The sequence below is a fragment of the Strongylocentrotus purpuratus genome, unplaced genomic scaffold (genome assembly GCF_000002235.5).
Source record: "Strongylocentrotus purpuratus isolate Spur 01 unplaced genomic scaffold, Spur_5.0 spur5_scaffold_6, whole genome shotgun sequence".
In the NCBI taxonomy this organism is placed as follows: Eukaryota; Metazoa; Echinodermata; class Echinoidea; order Camarodonta; family Strongylocentrotidae; genus Strongylocentrotus; species Strongylocentrotus purpuratus.
Window position 1 is genome coordinate 7,440,404 of NW_022145612.1, and position 13,538 is coordinate 7,453,941.

The 13,538-nt window shown below is 36.2% G+C and overlaps 1 protein-coding gene across 1 annotated transcript in view; it reads left to right on the forward strand.

The window, feature by feature from the left end:
• LOC373234 (myosin V) overlaps positions 1-13,538 on the forward strand; it is a gene marked incomplete at its 5' end in the record, with an annotated part of 109,378 nt that overhangs the window by 79,060 nt on the left and 16,780 nt on the right. Inside the window, 7 exon segments of the mRNA NM_214490.1 lie at positions 309-398; positions 6,057-6,281; positions 7,656-7,749; positions 9,799-10,076; positions 11,031-11,207; positions 12,047-12,256; positions 13,332-13,459. Coding sequence (NP_999655.1) covers positions 309-398; positions 6,057-6,281; positions 7,656-7,749; positions 9,799-10,076; positions 11,031-11,207; positions 12,047-12,256; positions 13,332-13,459 — 1,202 coding nt within the window.

Here is a 13,538-nt window from a genome sequence, read left to right on the forward strand (position 1 = left end):
GAGAAAATATTGTATGCTTTTTTTAAATACTTTTTAAAACCATTTAATTTATTAATTTTTGATATTTATATTTACTAATGTTGACTTTAAGCTTAAGATTATAAGAAAGGAATGCTGACAAGTTCAAATTCACTATTTTAAAACTTGCAATTCTTGCCAGGACATGATTTCAAAAGCATACTGTAAATTATTTTTTTTAACAATAAATCTTTTGATACTAATGAACTGTCTATTCAGCAATTATTACTGTACATATTCATGATTATCTGATGTATTATGTTTCTCATTTCTTACTATTTTATAATCAGATCGAGGCTCGCTCAGTGGAACATTACAAGGCCCTCAACCGTGGAATGGAGAACAAGATTATCTCCATCACGCACAAGGTTGATGAGCTGGTAAGTAGCAAATCTTTTTTTTCTGCTTTATAGATATAAAAATTATCATCCAATACAATTCTATTCAAAGTAAAGCCTCGGTCACAAATGCCATTACGAACTGCTACAAACGCTGTACGAACGATTTTCAGACAATGGCAAAACAGGGAGATTTGTACAAAATAAACATTTGTACGAACCTTTGTGACTGTAGCTTATTCTACGTCAACAACAACATATGTGAACTTTTGTTTACAATTATTATGTTAGTATGTAAATTTTCACTTAAGTGTTTTTTTTAACAGGCTATGAATTTTAATATCAGTTTTATTGGATAAAACACAATGAATCCATTGTAGAGTAATAGCCCTTCTGTAGCAACATGGTTCACTCCTACGAGAACCCATGTTAATATTATTGTTAATGAGATATACAATAGAGGGTAAATATGTTACTTTATAGACGTTTGCTCCAGAAACAGTTGCTCCTCTCTGTATTACGTCAGAGATGTAGGGTTAAGGTTGCAATTGAGATTTAGGTTGGGTTAGGGTTTCTATTGGGATTTAGGTTAGGTGGTCTAGGGTTGGTGTTTCAATTGTTAGGTTGGGTTAGGGGTTAGGTTAGGTATAGGGTTTGGGTTAGGTATATTGTTCACTGTAGTTAGTCCAGACTTTTTAGAGGCATTTGTGATAAGCGCTATATAAAAGCTAAATATTATTCTTATTATTACAACTGATAACAATTTTTGTAGTGATCAGGTTCATTCATATTTGCACTTTATGCTCGTATCCCTCCTCTAAAAGATAAATAAACATGACCCGTTATTTGACCAGTGGATTACATGTAGATTTTGTAGGCATGACAATTATTTTCAACTAGATGAAAAAGCATGATGCCCTACACTTACAACTATGGTCTAGATAGATTCATGTCAGGGACCTACTGTATGGCCAAATTATAAGGTTCCTGCCTTTGCATAATACAGGAGGCTAGAGGTGATGATTTTGTAGGCAAGTATGACATGGGCAGTGTTTTGAAAGGTCCCACGTTACCAAGGAAAAAGATAGCCCATAGGAAAGGAAATATTTCCTGCCACAAAAGAGTAACACTTTCAGGGGCTTTGCTGAAAACGATGTTATTGAAGAAATGCTCTTGGTACCTGTCTAGAAACCTAAGGTGAGGAGAGGCCAGATGATCACAGTTATTTAAGTATGCTTTCCCCTTCAAAGCATAGGTGACACCAGATTGTTAATGATGATAATAATAAAAGTAACAATAATGATAATAATAGTGTTCTATTTTCACAATAGGGAAATATTTATAACTGTATTTTATAAACAAGCACCCTCTTTTCCTATCTCTTCCCATTGCTAAATATCTACCATAATCTGATCAACTATCATATGGGATGTAAAGATTGTTTGCATTTCGTGCAAGGATATTGGAGAAAATGAACACCCCTTTGGCCTTTTTGGCAAAACATTTGTGCATAGAAAGAAACCCACAGTGATGAAAGTTGAAGGGATATATTTTTCAAGTGTTTCCTCTTTCTTCCAGCCGTTGAGAGACACTTCCTCAGGATGAATAATGCAAGGAAATCCCAATTTTTCCTCTTTTTTTTCTTCTTAAAGTGCAAATTTTTATGATGGGGGACAAATCTGTGTTTTTAGAGAGATTGCAAGTGTAAGTTAGATCGAAAAGATAGAAGATATGTCATGAATCCTATGATTTGTAGTAGGATCTCTCTAGTCTTACCTAGTATTGCCTTTCAAGGGTCTAATGATCTCAACCAAAACATTGAACCTTCTGAAGCTTTATAACAAAGGAAACTCTTGCTTTCTGATGACCTCTGTATCATAATACTTCCCTCTAATTAATTATTGAGAATCTTTTTAATACAAAGCCTAACATTTCTCTATTAAAGATATATATAGATATTACATGGCTAGACTGAAAATAATATTTACATCAAGTCACTGCATAGACAGACTATGCCTCTGACACTTAGCCCTGGCCATTGACACCTCTATCAATCTTTCCATATCTCGTCACCTCTCTGTACATGGTCCTGACTTTTAGTAGTGAGTGCTTCCTTTCCCTGTTCCTGTTACTATTAACTTTCTCCCCTTTACTGCAAGTGTACCCCTTTCTCCATTCCCAGTTCTTCTTCCCCTGCCCTCCTCCCCTGCCCTCCTCCCCCCCCCCCCCTCCTTTCTATCGCTTCCCCTCCCCTTATCCACTTTTTCCCACTTCCCCTTCCCCTTTCTACTTTTCCCTTCCCAGCCTCACCTCCCCCTTTCCTGTCACCTCTTCCCCTTCCTCTTCCGCTCCCTTTCCCCTCCCCTTCCCCTCCCCCTCCCTTCCCCCTCCCCCTCCCTTCCCCCTCTCTCTGCTGCCTTGCCTTTCTTATGATCCCCTTTCTTACCCTGCATCTTCTGCTTCCCTCCCTCCCCACCTCCCCTTTCCTCTTCCAATCCACCCTTCCATTCTATACTCTACCCTTCCCTTTTACCCTTCCCTCCCACCCTTCCCTCCCACCCTTCCCTCCCACCCTTCCCTCTTCCCTTCCCCCTTCTCACCCTGTATGTCTCCCTTTTCACCTCCCCCTTCCTCTTTCAATTTCCATTGTTCACACATTCACCTCATATCTTGATGAATGAACTATTTAATATCAAATTCTTTAATTAGTCTCATTAACTTCATCTGTCCTGGAGTAACATACTATAGTTAGTACTCCGTCCTTGTTCCTCCCTCTGTAATTATCAAGCCATAATATTCATGAGACATTGCAAGTTTATTTCTGACCATTATCACGATGTTAGTAGGATTATGATTGAAATAATTAACATGACTACTCTCATCAATATACAGATTATTGATTACAATAACAGGAATATTAATCACAATGATAGGGCCATGAGTGAAAATGTAATAAGAGTTATGATAAATAATTATATTGTATATGCTAATTTCTTATCACATTATCTGCAGGCTTAATTGCTTTATTTCTATAATATCATATTATTAATTCACAATGTCCTGTGACTGCAGTTCCATGGGCATATTGATAATAGTCCAAATGATTAAAGTCCTGTGGCTTTTCACAATGTATACATCAAATTTAATATATCCACTGCTTTCGGTAGTAGGGAGATAGCAATGCTGAATTTTCATTGAGGAAGAATATTCTTTTCCCCGAATGATGTGATCATAGTTAAGCCCTACGGCAAAGCATTTAAACCATAGTGATTAGCTTAGGAATCACAAATGCAACCAATGTCATTACATTCATGTTCAAATAATGTCATGAACCTATGATATGAAAACTTTGAGCATTGTGTGATAGAGAGGTTCTGAATCAGTTGCTTATCTGTAAAAAAAAACATCCTATATTGATATTCAAATCTAAAATCAATTTATTAAGAACAAGGTTGTTTGTCCTTTTTTGCTATTATTTTTTTTTTATTACAGATGAGGTTAGTTTGTGCAAGCTGGGTGTACTGACTTTATAGTGAAAAATAACGACTTGAGAAATATTTTTTCCAAAATATTTTTTCATAAATCCCCTTTTGTCTCTCTCTCTCTCTGTCTCTCTCTCTCTGTCTGTCTGTCTCTCTCTCTCTGTCTATCTCTCTCTTGCTCTGCTCTCTATCTAGCTCGTTTGTTTGTTTTAAATGTACCTCTTCATCTTTTTCACTTTCTTTCTCTCCCTTCTCTTTCTCTCATTATTACACCTACATCTCTCACCCTCTCTTTCTCTTTCTGTCTTTCTCTCCTCATTTCTTTATCCCTGTCCTTTGGTCCTGAAATATCCTTATGCATCCTTTCATTAGGGAAATAATTAATCTATTTTAGATTTTTTTTAAGGACTCGGCAAATTTCCTGTATGGAGAGCAACCTCCAGACTATACAAAATAGGAAACGAAACAAAACGTTATTTTCCTCGCTCATATTCCCTCTCTCCCACCCTGCTCCCAAAATACCTTGTCTAGCTGCGCAATCACTGAAAGATGAGAGGATCACGGAATATCGTCACACCGCGTATCCTCACTCTTCACTTCTGCTACTGACCCTCAAATACCCATTCACAAGGTGCAATACTCCAAGATTGATTTCTGTCCTATTGGGCTGTATTGCCTGTTCTCCTTTAATACAGTAGTTTAAAGATAGTCAGGGCGGGACGTGGGAGGATCGTCACTCAATACAGCAAGGGTTTTCTACTCTTTTTCGTTGTGCTATCAACCTGAAATTCGAGATTGAGAACCTAAACCGCAGTGAGACATAGCTGAAAGCAACACTGAAGCACATGCGAGAGTGTAGAAATGCGAGTTTCAGCCATAACTCTTCACTCTAAGCATTTATGTCACAGCTTATTTGTTTGAAACTCTGCCTTGCAAGCCTCAAGAGCCTCCTTTCATGGTATCGCTGCCTTCAGTCGTGGATTTGCGGTGTCTAGCCATATGCCATGAATTTTAGAAAAACATTGGCATGCCTGGATATTTTCTGTGATAATTCTGCACAATGCATAATTTCTGCAATGTAAGCTGGGAGAAAGATTGATATAGACATATGCCTAGAGTTTCTCTCTGGAAAACTTGCTGTGTAGTGCTGTTGTGATTGAGCTCCAAGTTTGTCATGGGCAGCAGATAAGTTTAGTTTGTCGTGTAACTCTGGATGTTACGAAGTTTGGATTTTCTATTTCATGGAATATCATCATACTTTGATCATGGATTACATTCATAAAATGGTATGTGATGTCTTCTTGATGCAGACATACTAATATATTTTCTTGTATAGATTTCTGTTGTACTGGGAATGATATAATATCTTTCTTACTTATAACATTGCTAAAATATGAATTGAAACATTGATCTCTTTCAATGCTGATTTGCTTGAGCTAAAAACGGATAACATTCGTAAAATGGTATGTGCTGTCTTCTTGATGTAGAAATAGCAGGAAAATGTCACGTTTAGATTTCTGTCTTTGAATATTTAGAATTTGTCTTCGGGTAAAATATGAATTGAAAAACACTGATCTCTTTCAGTACTGATGTGTACAAACAGAACAAGAAGCATGCATGTATTTATTGTGCAAGGATTCATTTTCTTGTTGTTCAAAATGAACTATATGTTAGAAAAGAGTATACAATTGGTATTACATGAGTTCAGTAAATGATGAGCTATTGATTCATAGGATTTAACCTTATGACTTCTGAATTCTTTCATTCCTGTAGGATCAGTACATGAACCACTCACTTCCAATAGGCATTGGTTTGATACACTTATTTGAAGAACTTCAGTGTAAAAATAATTTCTCACTTGTAAATAAATCTACATAAGTACTGATTTTCAGTCTAAGTAAACTATGTGAATCTATTTCAAGCCTATTCATTCTTTTAAATTATTTATGACTAGATACCTGTACAAGTAATCTAGGTAATGGGATATTGATATGTGCTGGTACATATGTAACTCGCTTATTGTCAAGTTCTGCAGAAGACTAAATGCTTTCCTTGCATTTGAAGGTTACACTGTTATTGCTATCCTGAAAATAAAATGATGCTGCTTTCTCTCTGCTGTACAACACTCATGTTAGCCCTCAGCGAGCGAGACATAGGGTACCTCGCGATTACCATGGGCTTCAATTTAGCAAGTCTGTACTTCCACTCTCTTTCACAGAACAAGGAGAACGTACGTCTGCAGCACACTGAACAGGTCATGTTGAAGCTCAAGGATGACCTTGGTGACCTAGAGAAGGTCAAGGCCGAGTCCAAGGAGCTCAACAAGACGGTGGCGACCCAGGAGACGGAGCTGGAGAAGCTCCGGAGACTCCTGGAGGAGACCCAGACGGAGAAGGGTATTGTGGAAGAGGAGCTGCAGTCGGTCGTCAAAGCTAGAGCTGAGGTATGTCGTCTCATTGTTTTGTTTTTATTTTTTAGAAAGCATGAAGGAATCATCAAACTATAAATTTGACTTGTAATTTTTTTCTTAGGATTGTTATAGGTGTATTATTTGGAATATGAGTAGCAATCAGTCCAAAATGTGTAATCAGCATAAATTATTATCATTCTCTATTTCATTCAAGTATTCAAATGGGGGACTTAATTTACAATGTATCTATATCTAATAGACACATGTGAACCATGTTCTTACTTATGTTTAAGTTTGAAATAGAGGGAGGGAAATTAATTACTTGTTTCAAAATTATAAACGACAATCAAAGCATCACTTTTTTGTTTCCAGCTGTTGGAAGAAAGATTTTTACAAACAGATGATATTTGATTTTGACACTCCCATCTAATGCACTTTCCTTGTCATAAGGTCATTGGAAAAGCTTCTTGCCCTTTTTAGACAAGGATTATCTTATACCCCAACCAAGGAACACAAACTTTAGAAAGTGAACACTACTTTCTATTCCTTAGAATGATATGTAGGTCAAAGTTCCAAGTGTATGGCTTATGAAGGGTGTGGTGTCATATTGAACTGAATAGTGATACTCTGTAAGATGAGCTATTTTTAGAGTCTACTTATTTGGCAGTGAAATACCAAGATATAATCAGATAAAGAAGTGCTTTCATGAATATGTGATTGTGCTGAAATACTGCCAAAATTTCAGCTTATAGGTAGCCATAAATGTTGAGTAGTATGGCAGATAATTGACAAATGTGTGCCAAAAGATAATGCTTTGTATTATAATATGAAGTAATGACTTGAGACTTTCTATATATGGAGTAATGTAGATGCCACAAAGTAGCTGACCACTTATACCTTATTAAAAGTGAATTAAGATCTTATACTTTAATCAGTCTTGGAAGGCATTCCAAACTGAGTTTACTTCTGAGTTGTAAAGCTCATATTTGAGCAGGATAGGGGTACAATATATGCTTATAAGCAACAATGGCCTCACCCTTTCTGCTAAGATTCATATGGTTTGAATTTGTAGCCTTCCAGTAGAGTCTTGTATTGTCACTTGATACACTTACCAGTATCGTATTCTGATCTATTCCTGTCTTTGTTTTCAATTTTATGATATCTTTTAGAAGAATCACGATCATGAAATCTTTTCAAAGAATCACTTTCATGAAATATTTTCAAAGAATCAATCATGAACTTTGTCATCTGATAATCTTATGTTATTAAATTAATTTCATTATTTCTGGACTTCTGTTGTATTTTTGTGAACTGTAATCAGAGAATAAGTTGTGTATAAAAGCATTATCACCTAATGTATCTATTCTATTCCTAATCTTTATTTTTATTTTCCATTCAATATTTCAGGAGCAAAAGTTGTACGAGGAAGAGACTACTGAATTGAAGGCTAAGCTTCTTGAGCAAGAGACCAACCTAACAGAACTGGAGGAGAGCGTTGAACGTAAGACAATCGTTTTATGATTTCAGTTCAATGTGTAATAGAACAATGCTGATAGGATTGTATATATAGCCTAGGACAGGGACAGTGATTCTTGGAGGATGGGGATGGATGCTTCATCCTGGAAAACGTTAATGAGCAATCACTTCCTAGGTGTAATGTTGAATATTTGATGCATCATGATGAACAAAAAACTTGTCTTTAAATGGCAGATTTGAGAGATATAACGGCTAAAGATGTTATCAAGTGGCTCTATGATTAAGCATACAATACATATAATTGAATGTATTGGAAGTGATGTCGATCTACCAATGGCATGATGATCTATGCATACAGCCAACACATACCATTTGTATCCCACCCACAACACACCACATACTCTATAAACGTCTTGCATTTCCTTGTTTCATTGTTTCGCAGGGAGTGCGGATATTTCAAATGAAGGGTCATAATCCCATAAGAATTCTCCACAATGTAGAAAATGTTGTTACATCTGGAATGAATAAAGTAACATCCCCTCACAAAGGGAAGGAAAGTCATCCCCTGTATCACTAAAACATAGCTCCTCAGGGGCAGATTTAATGTTCAGTCAGATGACTGGTAATGGTGAGGCCAGGTGCTGTTTGCATTGTCCTGTACACACTGCTAAGAGAGTAGAGGAAATAATGTCAATTGTATGTAATCATGAATATATCCAATAGGAAGTATTTCAAATCAATGATGTGACCCAGTTATAAGGATTATTTGAACTCCCAAATAGGAAATATTTCAAATCAGTGATATGACTTTCTAAGAATAATGTGATTTATATGACAAAGGATCTGCAAAGCTCTACCTTTCCAACAAGTTGAAAGCTTATAATATGATCACTAACACACACACAAAATAAAATTTACAGGCTCTTCTCCTCTTTCTAGAATGAATTTTTAAACAGTTTGTTGTGCCACCCATCTTTGGTGCAGTTAAATGGCAGAACTTTATACCTTCAGAACTTATACATTTTTAGTATAATTTCAAAGTAAAAAAGCTGATCCCATTATCTAAAAAACTTACAAGTATTAAATTATGTCTGTAGCATGTGGATGTGATTTATAAAAACTGGGGGTAGTTCAAATAACTTCAAAAATAAATTAAGAGCTGATCACTCCAGCAGAGGCAGGTTGCAGGCATGATGAATATTTGCGTCTAGACTTTAAACTCTAGGGATTAAAAATCAAGCCATTCAGCTGTCCTAGTTCCTTTTGTCATATACTAGAGAATGAGATATCTTCCTGTGTTCTAATTACCCCCAACATAGCAGCAGCCCCTCCAAGAAATATCTCCTTGCCCTAATTATATCCACCTTGGACGGAGGAGCTTTGCCTGTCAGGGTGTGAGAGGTTTTAAGGGTAGGGGGTAATCGGTGTGGAAAGAGGAGGATATCCTAGGCTTCCCCCTCCCTAGCTAGGATGTGCTCAAAGCCGAAGGGTTTAGCTAATCCTATCCTCTGAGCTACTAAGGTAGCACCACCCTCAAGTATTGCAGTTTTGTTTATGAAGGAGGTTGGATCAGCAAATGAAAGTTGTTAATTTCCATCTAATCTATGTCTCATTAAGATTGAAGGAATAAAAGCATGTTATTAGTTTGTCTTCAAGGATGATAAGAAGTAACATCTCTTTGTTTCTAGTTTTAAAAAAATACATTTTGCATCTAGGGACTGCCACTTTTAATGAAGGTCTTTCAACAGATTAGGCCTTTGAGATAGTTGAAGTAGACACATATTTGCTTTATGTTGACAGAGTTTCAAGAATATTTTCTGATTGATTCAGAGCACATTGCATGATACTGAAAATTTCCCAAATTAGGTGGATGAAAATATTCAAATTTGAATTGTTGATTTGGTATTCCAGAAATTAACATAATAACTTAAGATATTAACATTTTTTTATTTTTTTTTGCATCCTCAAATATTCACCCTTGTGTCACATTTTCTTAACAAGCACACTGGAGAGAAAGGCAAATTTTACTTTCACCAACTGAACAATATAAATATCATTTATTCTTTTTGACCAGTTCAAGTCAATACAGCAGTGGAGGAGACCAAAGAGCATCTCATCGCTGAGTTTGAAGATGAGCGATCACGGCACCAGAAACTCCTTCTGGACTACACTCGTCTGGAGCAACGCTTTGACAATCTCAAGGAAGACATGCAGGCCATGGAGAACAGCCCTACGGCTCACATGAACGGTGGGATGGTACCCCGGCATGTACGGGCGGACAGCAGCGAGGGCGCTGAGTCCGGCTACGGCACCCTGGCCACCACCACCACCGAGGATGCTGAAAATGTGGAGGTAGAGATAGAAGTGAGTTTCTATGTTTTGGGGACAGTGAGCTAGCTGCTAGCTCCAGAAAGATCTAGCTGTGCAGCTTGTTGGTAGATTCATTGTCTGTCTCGTTACCACTGCTTTTGTTTGTTGTTTCTTTCTTTTTTTAAATTATTTTTGCACTTGTATTTGTTTTGTCTACCGTTTCATGTAAATGTAGTAGAAAATGTGATTCTGAGTATCTTGTACATGGTACTTGCTTGTACTACTCTTGATTATTAAATGGTGTATGTATTCAAATTGGCTATCACATACCTTAGAAGTTATTATTCTCTAGTGATTTATCCATCTTTCTATGATAACTTAGAGTAAATGAACTTTTAGTCATCTTTAAACCTGAATGTTTCACTTGCATGATGATAAATAACCAACGTGCAAATTGTGTGTATATTTTGATACTCTAGTATCTCATCACACATGTGTTTTATTTTAGTTAAGGTGATCCTTTACTATATTTTTCATGCTGGTAAAATAATTTATTCAATTTTCAAGAATGTTACATTTTTGAAGGATGATTATGAGATTCTTTCTTGTTAGTGTTAAAGTAAAGATTTTTTTTCTTTCTAAAATATATGATTTTTCAGAAACCAGCAATCAGCAATCAGTATCAACAGTGGCCCATTTCACAGAGACCCCTATATGTTTTTTTTTTCTTTCTTGGACCCAATGCTCAAGAATTTAAATCCGTATCCCTAGGGAAAATAGTTAACCTAATGCCTCATTCATAATGACTGAAATTCTAAAGGTGTTAAAATGTGGCACCTTACATCAGATACCTAGCACTGCAATTCTATATATGTGTATAGCGCTTAGAGACATAATAGATGTATTAAGCGCTATATAAAAGCGGAATTATTATTATTAAGTTTGACGCCATACACCAGATACCTAACACTGAAACTTGTTTTGATTATACTCCAGGAGCAGGGTGAGGAGAATGCCAGTATGGACATCAGTGTGTTCATCAAGCTGCAGCAACGATGCAGGGATCTTGAGAAAGAGAAGAGCAAGCTAGAGGTCCAGCTAGAGAAGAGGGAAGTAGATGGACGCAACAGGACAAACAACATTGAGCATGAGCTCGATCATCTGCATCTTTTGGTAATATTAATAATAACAATTCTGCACTTATATTGCGCACAACTCTGCCGACATACATGTATAGGCACCCTTGGCGCACAGATCTCCAAACCATACTCATTACAAAATATGGTCATTAATCAAAAGTTCAACAGAACTAAGTTTTAACAAAATGAAAAGGTGACAAATGGTCAACATAACTACAGATATACTACTACTAGCCAAAAGTAATTAAAAAAAATGTCAGTTGACATCCTTAACTCTCTGTTAGGTTTTTTTTTACAACTGTATTTATTGTCTGCATGGTTGTACTAACTATATCTGTGGGAATGGCTGTTGGACATTCATATGGTGAAGATTCTGCATCACCATCAACATACTTTTGTATGCACAACATTTTTGCTGGAATAACATTTCTTGAATTTTTTACTAGTAAAACTTTCTTTGGTCCTAGGAAAGTCATAAGTTATTTAGATAAACTTTACAATGGCGATTAACCTCCAAGTGCACTACTGTCTTTACTCTCATTGCAAAGGTCTAAACTGTCAGACACTTTTTAGGCTTGCCATGTTGTGAAACTATTCATACAAAGATGAAAAAGCTCCTGTATACCCAAGCTATTCCTGCATGTAAGATTTAGAAGTGAAAACAAAGCCAAAAATTTAGAAGTTTACTCAAGGTATTTTTAGAGAGTCATTTGATTGATTGACAAAGTCAATTAGTGTGCTCTGGAGATCATAATCATTATAGTTGGTCCACAGTTTGCTTATCAACAAGCATATGCTTACTTCCTTAGCAGCCTTGTAGACCCCAAAAATAAGAATATTATTAAAGCCAACTTCTTCTCTCTGCCCCTGTAGAACAAAGACCTGAATGAGGAGAACAACAGAGTGAAGAAGGACATGGATAACTTGAGACGCACTCTGGAAGGAGATGAAGAAGAGAATAACCCTGTCAAGATCCTCAACAGCCAGGTAGATGTACTCAATCTAGAGAATGAGAAGCATCGGCAGGAGATCGTCAAACTCAAGACAGACCTGGTCAACAGGAGAAGACAGTGGGCTCTACAGGTGCGTACACTTTAGAAATTCATTGCCTGGTTGCTTAATTAGGGCCCATACATACTAGATGACATGGTGTATAAAGAAATGCAGCATACAGTTTATAATGTCTGTATTGTGAAAGGGGCATACATGTATAGATGGTTACTGATTACCGTCTATACATGTAATACCATATTACAAGTATGCAACAGTATTTATTATAAGGATACCAAAGAATTTGTAAACATTTATTCATGATTTTGATTGCACTATGTTCTTACCAAACAGGGCCTCATGGAAGACCACCACTATTGGTGAAAATGTGCTATCCTATATAAATGTCAACAAATGTATAATACAGGATTTAATATTTTATAAAGAACTATGAATAGAAACTCAATGTTGAGTTATATCATTGTTGTACAGAAAAAAAAATTCATAGCATGGCAGTCATGATTCTTTACATCTTTTTCATAAAAAATAACTACCAAACCAGCTATCCTATTCTTAGTCTTGCCCCTTACACCTCAGTCAAAATTAATTGAACCAGTTCTAGATTTTGTAGACTAACCCATCTTGACTTGTCAATTCTATTGATGACATTAAAAATGGTTTCAAATACCTAGTCAAACTTGATGAATATCTCATGGACAGTATAATTAACAATTGCAAGTTTCAGTTTATAACAATTGAAATAACAGATTTATTCAGTTCAAATTCTTTCAACTATGTTTCGCATCAATATTCTCTCTTTCGAATGCATTGTATCTGAAAACATCAGCTACCTTTAACTCTTGATTTATGACATTTCATGATCTTAATGTTATGAAACTGAGCTCACATGCAGGATCTAATGTGTTGAAAGTGAATATAATCCTGTTTCTTGAAAGCAATCAGGTATACATTATGTCATCATTGATCCTTAATAATGTCCTGTGATAATATTCATACATGAATTCATAGAATTCACTTTTAATAAGTCGTTATTGACATTTCTTTAGAATAACTTTCAAAACTGTCTTTTGGAAGAAACCATTTCTAAATCACATTTTCTTTCCCTTTTATTCTCTTCTCCCCTCGTCCATCCCTTGTATGAAATCAGGAAGGAGACAGCGTAGAGACAGGAACCAACACTGAGCAGCACATGCTGGTCAGTGATGAGGATCTGGACAACCTTCAGCTGGACTCTAGTCTCATCTCAGACTACAAGTCGGTCAAGACAACAAACCAGTAAGCTAAAATCCTCAATTCTTGACATTTCATCTGTTTCCAAATCTTTGTTTCTAGTGGTGATTTTTAACTGTCACTA